At 44.0% G+C, this 12,795-nt stretch overlaps 1 protein-coding gene across 12 annotated transcripts in view; it reads left to right on the plus strand.

Annotated features, from left to right (window-relative positions):
- Window positions 1–1,713: 1,713 nt before the first annotated feature.
- The window catches only part of FBXO25 (F-box protein 25), a 66,916-nt gene continuing 55,834 nt past the window's right edge, over window positions 1,714–12,795 (plus strand). For 2 of the 12 annotated variants that reach the window (XR_006279780.1, XR_006279781.1), the window contains exons 1-3: window positions 1,808–1,847; window positions 3,042–3,139; window positions 10,530–10,675. Coding sequence is in view for 5 of the 12 variants with exons in the window: in XM_038395581.2 (XP_038251509.1) it covers window positions 10,539–10,675 (137 nt within the window). In the remaining 7 variants the exon portion in view is untranslated. Of the gene's footprint in view, window positions 1,848–3,041; window positions 3,140–10,529; window positions 10,676–12,795 lie in introns of those variants that run through there. The other 10 variants (XM_043510326.1, XM_038395580.2, XM_043510330.1 and 7 more) reach the window with 7 other exon arrangements.

Here is a 12,795-nt window from a genome sequence, read left to right on the forward strand (position 1 = left end):
ACTAGAAGCTTTGATCCTCCAACTTTCTTTCACAGAGGAGCTGCCCAGAGCTCCGTGCCTGTTTATTTTCCTTTCCTGCCTGCAGTGGCCCTGATATACCTCAGAAGTCTCAATTTTTTCCCCAACTTCAAAACATTGAATTTTCTTGGTGTTTGATTTAAAATATTCTCCTGTGAAAACTGCAACTCAATCACTGCAGTGTTGTGTTTAAGAGCCTTCTGGAAAGTAACTAGCCTTTAAACAGAAAGCAGTGTTGCTAACTCATGATTTTGTCATGAGTCTCATAATAACTGTTTCCTTAAAGTCCCAGCTCCTGGAGTCAAGTGATATGTGATGATTTCAGCCTTCATTCCTTAAAAAAAAAAATGAAGTTTCTAGCCCTTGTGGCTGTGGAGAAGCTTCAAAATGTGACCCCAGTGCACCTTAAAGGCTCAAAAAGCAGAATGTAAATAAAAAGAACACCAAATCTATTATTTTTACATAATCTCATTATTTTAAAACCAATCTTGTGATTTTTGGTGAGCCTGATTCTTGATTTTTGAACATTTGGGGTTGGCAATACTATGAAAATAACTTAGAAGTGTCAGTTTCACTCCTGCTAAAGTCATTTTCTAGTCTATTATTTGTAGTGGGATAACACCCCTAGAGTCCCAAGCTGGTGCAGTATAAACCCACTGGGCCTTGCCCCAATTGGATGTTTCCAAAAGTTAAATGATCTATTCCAAACCTGATGAACTGCAAAAATGTGGTAGAAAATAATCTAATCTAGTCGTTTCTACAATTGTTTCAATTGTTATATTCAAGAGTTAGTAACAAAGTAAAAATATACATTAATTTTTCAGACCTAACCAGCATCCCTTAAGTGAATTGACACAAGATGTCAGAACATGTTAGTATTAGAGCTGAGTGGGTCCAATATTTATTTTTCTTTCTTTATATAGGAATTAGACATTATTATCTGACAGGAGCACTGTATCTAAGTTATCTTAAAAAAAAAAAACCAAGAAAGTTTTGGGGTGCCCAACTAGTATTTGGAATCACAGTTAAAGTTGCCCCCCCAACCTGAAATGGTGCCCCTGAACGCTGGGAGGCCTGGTCAGCTGGCATGGGCCAACCCTGGGCTTTTAATTGCAGTGCAGACACACCTTTCAGGGCAGGTTTGAAAGCGTGGCACTAACCACCCCAGGAACAAAGGCCATTCACAAACCTCACCACCTCTTGCTCCAAGCGCATCGCTTTGTTCTGACCTTCTCTAACATAAGTACACAGACAGCAACGTGGGATAGTCCAAACCCAACAAACCGCCCCTACCAAGGGAAACCACTCCTCTGCGCGCCCAGCTTTCCCCCGCAGGAGCCCAGGCACCAGGCCACGGGCGGGCTGGAAACGAGCGGAGCAGAAAGGCTCTCACAACCGGGGTGGCCCGTTCCCGCCCCAGCCTTACCCCTCGGGGGCTCAGCGGGAGCCGCTGCCCCACCCAAGTCACCCTGGGGCGAGGCCGAGCCTCCAGCTCGCGACCCTAGGGCGGGGGGGGGGGGTTGGCCTGGTGACGTCACAATGGACCCCTGGAGAACGGACTCGAGGGGTGACGCAGCTCCTACAGCCTCAGACACGCCCTCTCCGCCGCCAACCAAAACATTGACATGTGCGTCTCGCTCTCCACGGTCACGTGATGCGGCCGGTTTCGACAGCGATGACGTCACAAACGCCGTAACCAATCGAAAATCGTACTGCGGGGTAGCAACAAGCGCCGCGGCAAGCGGCCAATCAGCGGGCGTGGGAGGGTGGGGAGGTTAGCCTCGCTGTTAGTTCCAGCATCAGCCCTGGAGCTGCTTGGGTTCCGTCAGGTGAGCGCTGCGCGCCGCGCTTCCCCGGGCCTGCCTCGGGGCCAGGGCAGCGGGAGCCAGGTTGGGTTTGCCGGGTAGGGCTGCTGGGGGCGGGGCTGGCGCTGAATGGGGCGGGGGCCTGGGGAGGTTGGAACCAGAGCAGGAGGGGGCTGGGGCTGGGGCTGAGCTGGGGCAAGAGGGGGCTGGGCTGAGGTAGTGGGGGGGGGAATAGGAGAGGGAAGGGATCGGGGCCTAGGCTGGGGCAGGAGGGACAGGGATTGGGGGGCTGGGCTGGGGCAGGAGGGACAGGGATTGGGGGGCTGGGCTGGGGCAGGAGGGACAGGGATTGGGGGGCTGGGAGGGGCAGGGATCGGGAGGGCTGGGCTGGGACAGGGATCGGGGGGGCTGGACTGGGGCAGGAGGGACAGGGATTGGGGGGCTGGGCTGGGACAGGGATTGGGGGCTGGGAGGGACAGGGATTGGGGCCTGGGGCAGGGATTGGGGGCTGGGATGGGAGTGGCAGGGATCGGGGGGGCTGGGACGGGACAGTAGGGGGCAACAGTGTTGTTGGGATGGGGCTGAACGTGGAGGGGGGTTGCTGGGATCAAGGGGCTGGGGCTGCGCTAGGCTGGGGATGTCTAGAGGAGCAAGGAATAGGATAGCAGTGGGCTGTGTGGTTGGGCAATGAGGGAAGTGAAGGCAGTTGGCGGAACAGATTTTTCCCTAGGTTGCTGGGGGCAGGAGTTGCTGGAGTTAGAAACAGGGTACATTTAGGAGCCTGCAGATTAGGGAAGAGGTGAATTAGAGGTATAGACTTAGTGGTCCAGGGTAGAAAGTGGCAGATGGGTCTCTGGGTTTGAGCAAGGCAGCTGTCTGTCATGGGGAGGCATGGGAGACTTGGGATGGGAGGCCATGAAAGCTCTGGGGATTAAAGGGAGGATGCCATATTCCTTGATTGCTGAGAAGGATCCAGGGAGTGAGCAGGGCTGGTGATAGAAAATGAGGAGATGGCTTTTCAGCACGGAAGTCCTCATGATGCAGAGTCCAGAGTGCTAAATAGGTAGGGATGGAGTGTAGGATCACATCTTTCTAACTTTGTCTGATGAGGGATTTTCTGTTCTGAATGGGACTTTAAGTGCTGTCAGTTTCATGTGTGATGCTTTATCCACCCCACCACAAGCAAAACAATCTCAAAAATGCCTTGCAATTCTCTAGCCTGTCAAGATTTCCCATTTCTTTTGAGGAAAGGGTGCAGACCCAAAAAAACCAAGAAACCAACTCTCATTTGTGCTTTCAGTGCTTGGAAACCCAGAAGCTAAACAATATCTGTTTTTTCTATAGTGCCAATCACTGCAAATCAAATAATCAAGTTTATTGTAAATTACCTGTTGTGTGAAGTTGGAGGGTAAGTTTTTTCAGGGAAAGATGTGAGAAAACAAAACATAATGCGTCCAACATTCAGAAGTCTAGATAACTCTGTTCTTGCTGTGGTGGTGCAAAGGAGTTTTCTCTGCATGAGGTAATGGGATCATGAAAACCTAATTCTATGTAAGAGGTATGTATAATTGTATAAAGTTCATATGGGCTGGCAGCTCTTAAAACTGGTGAGTTCAGGAATGGCCAAACTTTGTTCAGCTGAGGGCTATGTTAGTACTTTTCCAGGAGATGAGGAGGAGGATCAAAGTTCAGTTCTGCAGCTGGACCATTTTCTAATGTAGGGCCCCATTGGCTCTAATTTCCTTAAATGCAGCTTCTCTTGTTTTCTGGCATATCTGTAAGAGTTTTGAGCCTGAGATGCTCCAGGAGAGAAGCCAAGTTCACAAAAGCAGATCACTGCATAGCAGGTTGTAATCTCCATGGTCTATTTACAGTAACTCCCCACTTAACATCTTCTCGCTTAACATTGTTTCAATCTTATGTCCGTGCTCAGTTACAGAACGTGCTCCATTTAAAATTGTGCAATGCTTCGCTATAACATTGTTTGGCTGCCTGCTTTGTCCACAGCTGGCAACCCCCCATCAGATCCCCTACACTCCTCCTCCCCCCCACCGTGCCTCCTGCCCGCAGGCAGACCCCGTGGATCAGTGCCTTCCCCCTCCTCCCCCTGCCTCCTGCCCGTGGCAATCAGCTGGCTTGCGGCATTTGGGAGGCAGGGGAGGGAGGGGGAGCCTGCGTGCCAAGTCCTCGCTCTTTCCCCCTCCCTCCTGAATGCCGCAAACCAGCTAATTGCCGTGGGCAGAAGGCAGGGGAGGGAGCGGGGAGGAGCAAGGACGTGGCATGCAGAGTAAAAAGGAGGGGGAAGAAGAGGCAGGTTAAGGGTGGGGGTTTGGGGGAAGGGGTGGAGTGCGTGGGCCGAGGGTTGAGCCCCCCCATTCCTGATGCTTGCAGAGTAAGGGAAGCTCCTGGCTGCGCAACATGCTTCTCCTAGCCTACAGCACCTTCAGCCTCCTTGCCTGCCTCATTGTCTCCAATGCCAGTGGGCTGTGCCTGTGTGGGGTAAGACGGGGGCGCCTCCCAACTTATAGTACTGTACTGTATGACAAAAAAAAGTTTCCCTGGAACCTAACCCCCCCCCATTTGCATTCATTCTTATGAGGAAATTGGATTCGCTTAACATTGTTTCACTTAAAGTCGCATTTTTCAGGAACATAACTACAACGTTAAGTGAGGAGTTACTGTATCTCAAATAAAGATGGGTGAGAAGCATGTTGCAGCATTTTCAGCTAGAGCTAGACCAGAGGTGGACAAACTACGGCCCATGGGCCACATCTGGCCCGCAGGACCCTCCTGCCCGGCTCCTGGCCCAGGTGGCTAGTCCCCAGCCCCTCCCTGCTGTTCCCCCTCCCCCACAGCCTCAGCATGCCGCGCTGCTGGCACAACACTCTGGGTGGCCAGGCAGCGCAGTTGCAGAGCCGCGACCTGACCCAGTACTCTGGGCGGCACAGTAAGGGGGCAGCGGGTGGGGGGGGTTGGATAGAGGGCAGGGGAATTGGGGGGGGTTAGGGATTGGGGGTGTGATAGGGTCGGGGTGGTCAGAGGGCAGAGAACAGGGGGTTGGATGGGGCAGGGTTCCCAGGGGGCAGTCAGGAAGGGGGAGGGTTGGATGGGGTGGCGGGGGGCAGTCAGGGGCAGAGGTTCTGGGTGCAGTCAGGGGACAGGGAGCAGTGGGTTGTAGATGGGGTAGGAGTCCTGAGGGAGCTGTCAGTGGGCGAGAAGCAGAGGGGGTCGGATAGGAGGCAGAGGCCAGGCCATGCCTGGCTGTGTGGGGAGACACAGCCTCCCCTAACCGGCCCTCCGTACAATTTTGGAAACCCAATGTGGCCCTCAGGCCAAAAAGTTTGCACGCCCCTGAGCTAGACAGATACTTTCATCTTGTGTAATATTAAATGTTCTCTTTTTTTAATAGAACAACAATATTTTTCTTCTCTTTAATAGAAAATTCAGGTCATCATGTGCTAATCTCACATGGAGTTATTGACTTTCTGTGGCTGTGTCTCACTATGGCTTTCTACACAAGAGTTTTGTTGCTAATTAAATTGGTGGTTTCCTAGTGATTTTTTGTTTTTTCCACCCCTGAAGTACAAATGTGCTTACTTGCCCTAAACATGGGAGGTCATAAAAGTGTAAGAAAGAAAGCCCTAAGTGATCCAGATTCTAGATACAAGTTTCTAAAGTTTATGTAGGAGCAGCAAAAGTATTGTCTGATGTGTGCATTTGGCTGCCACTTCCATTAGTATTTTTAAAACCTTTAATCCAGTTGTCAGTTTTATAGGGGTAGAGAAAACATTTACTGAATTTTTATTTCCTAATGAAGACTTTCATTTCAGTCCCATTGGTTTGCAGGTCACCTTTAAGGCTATAAAGTAATCAAGAGTTTATTGACCATGTATACTAAGGCATGTTGTTTTGAAGCAGACACAACTTTTATAGGAGTGTTTATGCATAATTGTATTGACTCAATCTGACTGACTCAGTCTCTCAAAGATCAAGAGCTTAAAAAAAGCAAAATTAACTTTTTTTTTTTTAAAGAATTGAATTTATTCACTATTTTACTAGGGTTTCACTGATAATCAGTTGTTCCACTTTATATCCTTCCTGTTTGATGTAAAATTTGAATGACACAGTTTTAAGTTCCAGTCCTACCCGTACTTGCACAGCTGCTTACCTTTATGGATGTGAGGAAACCCATTGCTTGATATGGGAGGGAGGAGGGAACAAACCTTTACATTTATTTGTGGAGAAAACTATGGTAATCCCAGAAGCCAATGCAGCTCTTTGTCATCTTTAGAGTCTTTAATATCAATACTTCTGCTGCCAATAAAGTAAATAAGTCAAACATTAAAAAGAGAGTTCAATTTTTTCTTTTTTAAAACAATGTGATACTAGTAGTAACTAATCAAGCCCTACACAAGATCACAAAGCAATACCTGAATCTCTCTGTATTGAATTTCTTTGCTGCCTTAACATTCCCATTCATGTTCTTAAATGTCTTCATAACTTTAGTGGGACTATTCTCATGCATTCCATCCAGTCTGTAATGACTTTTGATGCTTTGAACTCCTCCCATGTTGTCGGTATCTTTCTGGTAATGAGATGCCCAAAAACAAACATTAACTGGTGATTACTTCGTCTATGTTCCAGCATCCGATGAAGTGAGCTGTAGCTCACGAAAGCTTATGCTCTAATAAATTTGTTAGTCTCTAAGGTGCCACAAGTACTCCTTTTCTTTTTGCGAATACAGACTAACACGGCTGCTACTCTGAAACCAGTTCTTTCTGTAGCACTTAACACATTGACTTAATGTAGTAGGATCTATTTTTTTTTCCTTTGACACTCTAGTGGCATAGCTCAGATGGTGACTGTCACAAACACCTGAAAGCCAGATATTTGATAAGAAGGATAAAACAGCCTTTTATAGGAACAACATTGCCTTCAGTGCAGCACAACGTATGCAGTTTAAAGAAATGACTGAAACACTCTGCCTTGGAGAGAGATGTACTCCTGCAGACAGATTTAAAAATTGAAGTTCACCTACTAGAAGCTGCAAGTGAAGAAACAGGAGAAATTAAAGGCAGAACTAAAAGCAGGAACATTGACATTAATACAAGATGGTTTGAATACAAGAAGCGTCCTGATTAAGGCTTCCGATTGTCCTATTTAATGCTATTGATTTTAGGGTTTCCAGCTCTCCAGGATTGTCGTGGAGTCTCCAAGAATTAAAGAGTAATCTTTAATTGAAGATTTTGTCATGTGATGAAATCTCCAGGAACCTCCAACCAAAATTGATAGCCCTAATTGACTTTCTCTCTCTCTCTCCCTCTCTCCTAAAAAACAAACAAAAAAAAAACCCCTACAGAATATTGTGTCCAAATTGCCATTAAGGAATCGAGGAAAATATAATTGCAGCTTATGCCATTTGCACAACCTATACTATGTAGTTGTTTAGTACACTATTTAAAACTCATGGAGGAAAATATGGGTAACACCTCACACATAGCACTGTTTAATATTTTCAACCAAAACATTTTCCCATTAGAAAAATGAAGGGTGTTTTATTAAACAAATTTGAGGTGTATGATCCCCTGCAAAAATCAGGAAACATCAAAATGGAAATTTTTCACTTGAAATTGAAATTTTTTGTTTGGTTTTCAGGTTTTGAAAATCAAATTTATTTTTTTTAGAGTTTTGGACTTTCTGTCTTTTCCATTTCTCACCTTTCTTTTTGTTTTCTTTGCTATTGAAAACAATAAAATGAAATCTAGACTTTTTCCTTTTGCCATTCTGTAAATTTTGAAACCTTTTCCAAAGTTGGAGAAATTAGTAGCAAAAGGAAGAATGAAACAGAGTAAATTTGCCACTCTGTCAAAGAAAGAGAGAAAAACAAAGCCAATATTTAGAAAATTCATTTTTTTTCCAAAAGTATTTTGTTTAAAATTTTGGAATAAAGAAACTGGTCCATTTGAAATCCTACAAAATGGGGAAATTCTTAACATGTCTCAAAATTCTTTTTCAGTTTTTTATCAGATCTCTACAACAGATTGTAGAATTTCAAAAATATTAAATAAATATAACCCATCCTCAGTCTCATGTTTAATTGACCGAATAAAGATATTAATGGCTCAATTTCCTTATGACATATTAGAACTCTCAGGATGATTGTGTCTCTATACTAGTATCCGGCTATCATAAGTGTATTGCAGTTCATATGAAGGGGCTTTGATCACAGCTCACATTAAACAACAACGAGCTCTACAGAGAACTACTGCATTTAAAAACATAGCCAAAGGATGTTTTGGCAGCACCTTACAATTTGCTAATGCTACTGTGGGACTCTCAATTGAAATCTGGCTTGATCTAGTTAACAATGAAGAACTGGAAGTATACATGACAACACTGAAAATATATTAGGAAAAGGTGTTGAACTTTTCTATTACTTAGCCAACATGATTGATCTCATAATAAGAGACTAAAATGTGGTGTCTGAAGCATAATCCTGAGTAGAACTGGCCAAAATTATTTGGTCAAAACAGAAAAAGAGAACTTTGGAAATGTCAAACCAAACATCAAAATGAAACATTTCAAATTTGGGGGCTAGATGCTTGAGAGCATATAGGCATCATTCACAAAACCCAACAAGGAGGAGATGGCACCACCCTCTTAATACCCAGTAGCCCAGTGATTGGGGAACTGATGTGGGAGACCCAGATTCAGGTCCGCACTCTGGAGAAGGGACTTGAACCCAATCCCCCACTTAGCGTGCATATTTCCTTCAACCAGTTTGGTGCAAAATTGTATAAGCAAATTCATGGAAGCCAGGAGAGATGAATTATAATTGTCAGTTTTACAAAATCTGCACTTCTGTCCAGCCAGCTCACGACTTTATTGAACATCTTCTTAATACAAAGATAAGATGCTGAAAAACAAGTTCTGTATCTGTCCTATTCTAATATATTTTTACAGATTTAGGGCATGTTTACGTCCCCCGCAGTGTGGACTAAGGCAGTGATGGCCAACCTGAGCCTGAGAAGGAGCCAGAATTTACCAATGTACAATGCCAAAGAGCCACGGTAATATGTCAGCAGCTCCCCCACCTACCCTGCTCCCAGTGCCTCCAACCCACCGGCAGCCCCGCCGATCAGCACCTTCCTCTCCCTCCCTGCACCTCCCAATCAGCTGTATCGGCATGCAGGAGGCTCTGGGGGAAAGGAAGGAGGAACGAGGGCACTGCAGGCTGAGGGGAGGGGGCAGGAAGGGGTGGAGTAGGGGCAGGGCCTGTGGCAGAACTAGGGATTGAGCAATAAGCACCTCCCGGCACATTGAAAAGTTGGCACCTGTAGTTCCAGCCCCGGAGTCAGTGCCTATACAAGGAACCACATATTAAGTTCTGAAGAGTCGCATGTGGTTCCGGAGCCACAGGTTGGCCACCCCTGGACTAAGGGGATGTGAATAGCTGTGCACGCAAAAGTGCTGCACTATAACTCCGCTCTGGCCCTGGAAGTGCAAACTTAAATGTCCCAAGGGGACCACACAGAGGAATTACAGTGCAGCTCTTTGGTGCGCACTGCTGTTCACACCTTCTTAGTTCAAACTGTGGGATAGTGTAGACATGATATTAGTATTTAATTGACTGGGAACTCCTGTGTTTCACTTAAAGTTCATAATCGTTTTATTTTGAATAATATATCTTTCTTTGTATGTCTCAGGAATAAACATCCACTGAATCACATAGTATCTTTTGTTCATAAATCTTTCATAGATTTTTCACTTTTTTTTTTTAATATGGGGAGGTGGAAAATTCCCAAGATTTATTAGCATGTAGTTTTCCATTTTTTGTTTTTGTTTCTAATTTCTCTCTCAAGTTTCTTTGTATTGTATCCTCACTTGTAGTAACTCCAATTTACTATCTTTCATGAAGTTCTCTTACTTCCAGAACAGTAATGATCTGTGACCTAACAATCCTTCATGTGTAAAATGCATGAACAGGAGAAACACTTCATTTCTTACTGTAGGTATTTTTAAAGGAACCTGGGGTTGAGAGAGGTGGGATTTGGGTGTGTGCCCTCTTGCTGATTTATTAAATAACTGAGTCTAAAAAGTCCCCCACAATTTTCAAACATATATGCTGCATTTGTGCCTTAGAAATATCATGAATGTCATGTTTAATCTTGCCTGTTTTCTGGAGAGAGAACTTGGAAAATCAAGAATTGTAGATTGGAAACTCACTAACTCCTTAACGGAAGGAGCTTTTGTATCTTTAACAAGTTTTTCTTTCATCTTTTTGACTTGTTTGCATTAAATACATGTTAACAAAACAGCTCTTAAATTATCTGAATAAATCATTTCCTTTCTCAATTTAATCAGCTTTCAGTTCTGTTGTATCTTTGTCAACCTTACTAGTTCTCCATCTCTTTCAGAATTTGGGGGGAGGTACATGACTCCTGAATTTCTAATGTAGTAAAAAGTTTGTTTTATAAAATTTCAGGTCATCCTTTTATGCATCACAAAGGAGAAAAAGGAACATTTTTTTCTTTGCCAGACACTGTTAACTGTAGAAACCTAATTTTCCAAAACTTGATTGCTCTGTTTAAAATGGGGGAAGGTGGAGTAATGAATTAGGAAGTGTGAGGGAGTTTCTGAAACATTTCCAGGAATATTTAAATTTAAAATATCATACCTGTCATGAATAAACTACTTATTGCTTATAGGGAAACCATGCCATTTTTGGGCCAAGACTGGAGATCTCCAGGATGGAGATGGATTAAAACAGAAGATGGCTGGAAAAGATGTGACTCCTTCAGTCCAGAACTTGAGGATGAGAGCAGCCAGCTCAACAACATCAGTCACACTGTGTAAGTTTCAGAACAAAGATTAATAAAATTCAACCAGGAAGTAGGAGGGATTGTGTTCATAGTTTAAAGTTTGCTGTAACAAGATGTGTCTTATTCAAAATGAAACTTTTTTTGTGTTCCGCACATTCTTCTCATCTGCACTCATTAACAATGCAGAGCTGTAATCATAAGCACCTTGGACAGGGAATGTCAATCAGCATTTTGATGACAGGAAATTATTTGAAACTCCAACTTTTGGGGGGGAGGCAGGGAAGAGGCTCACTTGATATGTGATTAATTCTTATATTCAAAATTTATAGTCTCCTAGAATAATGGGAAAACATTACAATAACTTTTAATCAGTATTTTAATGAAGATGATATGATTGTCTAGAGTATAGCAATAATACAAGGTAGTTGGTAAAATTTACTTTTTTTTTTTTTAAGTAACATCTGTCCACCTTGGGGTGATGTACACTTGCCAAATGGCTGCTCTAGATATCTTAGTAAACTTGGATAATTTACATACTTAATAGTATATTACAACTAAAAGGTATACAACTTTTGCAATACTTCTAGTATTTTCATGTGTTGGGACAAGTTGGAATACGGTATTAGTTTATCATCTCTGGAAAACTGGGGTCAAATTTAGCCACTGTTACAAGTGAAAGTTGGTGGCCTCATATTAACCCTTATTGGAATGTTGCCCAGATCAGAAATGCCAGGCAATATGTCATGAATGGCAGTCTTCTCTTAGAGCAGTGGTTCTCAACTCTGGTCCACTGCTTGTTCAGGGAAAGTCCCTGTGCGCCGGGCTGGTTTGTTTACTTGCTGCGTCCGCAGGTTCAGCCAATCGGGACTCCCACTGGCCGCGGTTTGCCGCTCCAGGCCAATGGGGGCTGCAGAAAGTGGCGCGAGCCGAGGGATGTGCTGGCCACCCTTCCCGCAGCCCCCATTGGACTAGAGCGGCGAACCACGGCCAGTGGGAGCCGCGATTGGCCGAACCTGCACATGCAGCAGGTAAACAAACTGGCCCGGTGCACCAGGGGCTTTCCCTGAACAAGCGGTGGACCAGAGTTGAGAACCACTGTCTTAGAGAGACAATGTGGTTGAGATAATATCTTTTATTGGACCAACTTCTGTTGGTGAGAGAGACAAGCCTTTGAGCTACACAGAGCTCTTCTTCTGACCTGAAGCTTGTCTCTCACACAAACAGAAGTTGATCCAATGAAAGATATTACCTCACCCAGCTTGTCTCTCTAATATCCTGGGACTGACATGGCTACAACTACAGTCTTCTCTTAGGACAGTAATTGAAATGTATTCTACGTAGGAGCACTACAGATTAAGATGCTTTAATAGTGCAGTGTGAAGCTTTCAGAACTCTTGCCCACATTCGGTCTGATTCTAGGTACCATTGTTTGTATCTGACTTATTTACCAAATTCATCCTCAGACACAATTGATAGGGTTTTCAGGATTCAAATGTTAGGCATTAAAACCCTGGTCCACCAACTTCAGTGGGAGCTGGAAGACTTTCTGTTAACTTTAATTTGCATTTGATCAGACCCTAATTTAAAGCTGCCACATAGTGCCTTTAACCCATACGCAAACATCATTGATATTACTGGAAATTCTCTGCAATGAGTCAAGCATTGGCTCTTCAGATCTGTTGAGAAATAAACCTGTTTAATGTGTTAGCTAATTTGAGAGTGGAATAGTATATATTGCAAATTTTAGTAAACTTTTATGGAATAAATTATCTGTCTTTCTGTAGTTCTGTTCCTGCTGAATTTATATTTGTTCCTTTCCCCAAAAATTAGTCAGAGGACAGTGCTCTTGGTTAGGACCTGCAGTGTAACCAGTTTACCATCCTGAGGAAGGGGAGCATACAGTGTTCAAGTTGTTAGTTCATTGAAAACTGCAATTAATGTACAATGAGCACAGTATGTTAATTGATTTGGGTGTGGAAAAAATAACTGAAAAGGTAATTTATTAGCAAATATGGAAAATCTTGCGTAGATGTGCACCCTATGCTCTAAAAATGCCTCAATTGGTCATGTTTCAGAGTAGCCATGTTAGTCTGTATCTGCAAAAAGAAAAGGAGTACTTTTGGCACCTTAGAGACTAACAAATTTATTTG

The sequence above is a fragment of the Dermochelys coriacea genome, chromosome 3 (genome assembly GCF_009764565.3).
Source record: "Dermochelys coriacea isolate rDerCor1 chromosome 3, rDerCor1.pri.v4, whole genome shotgun sequence".
NCBI classification, from domain to species: Eukaryota; Metazoa; Chordata; order Testudines; family Dermochelyidae; genus Dermochelys; species Dermochelys coriacea.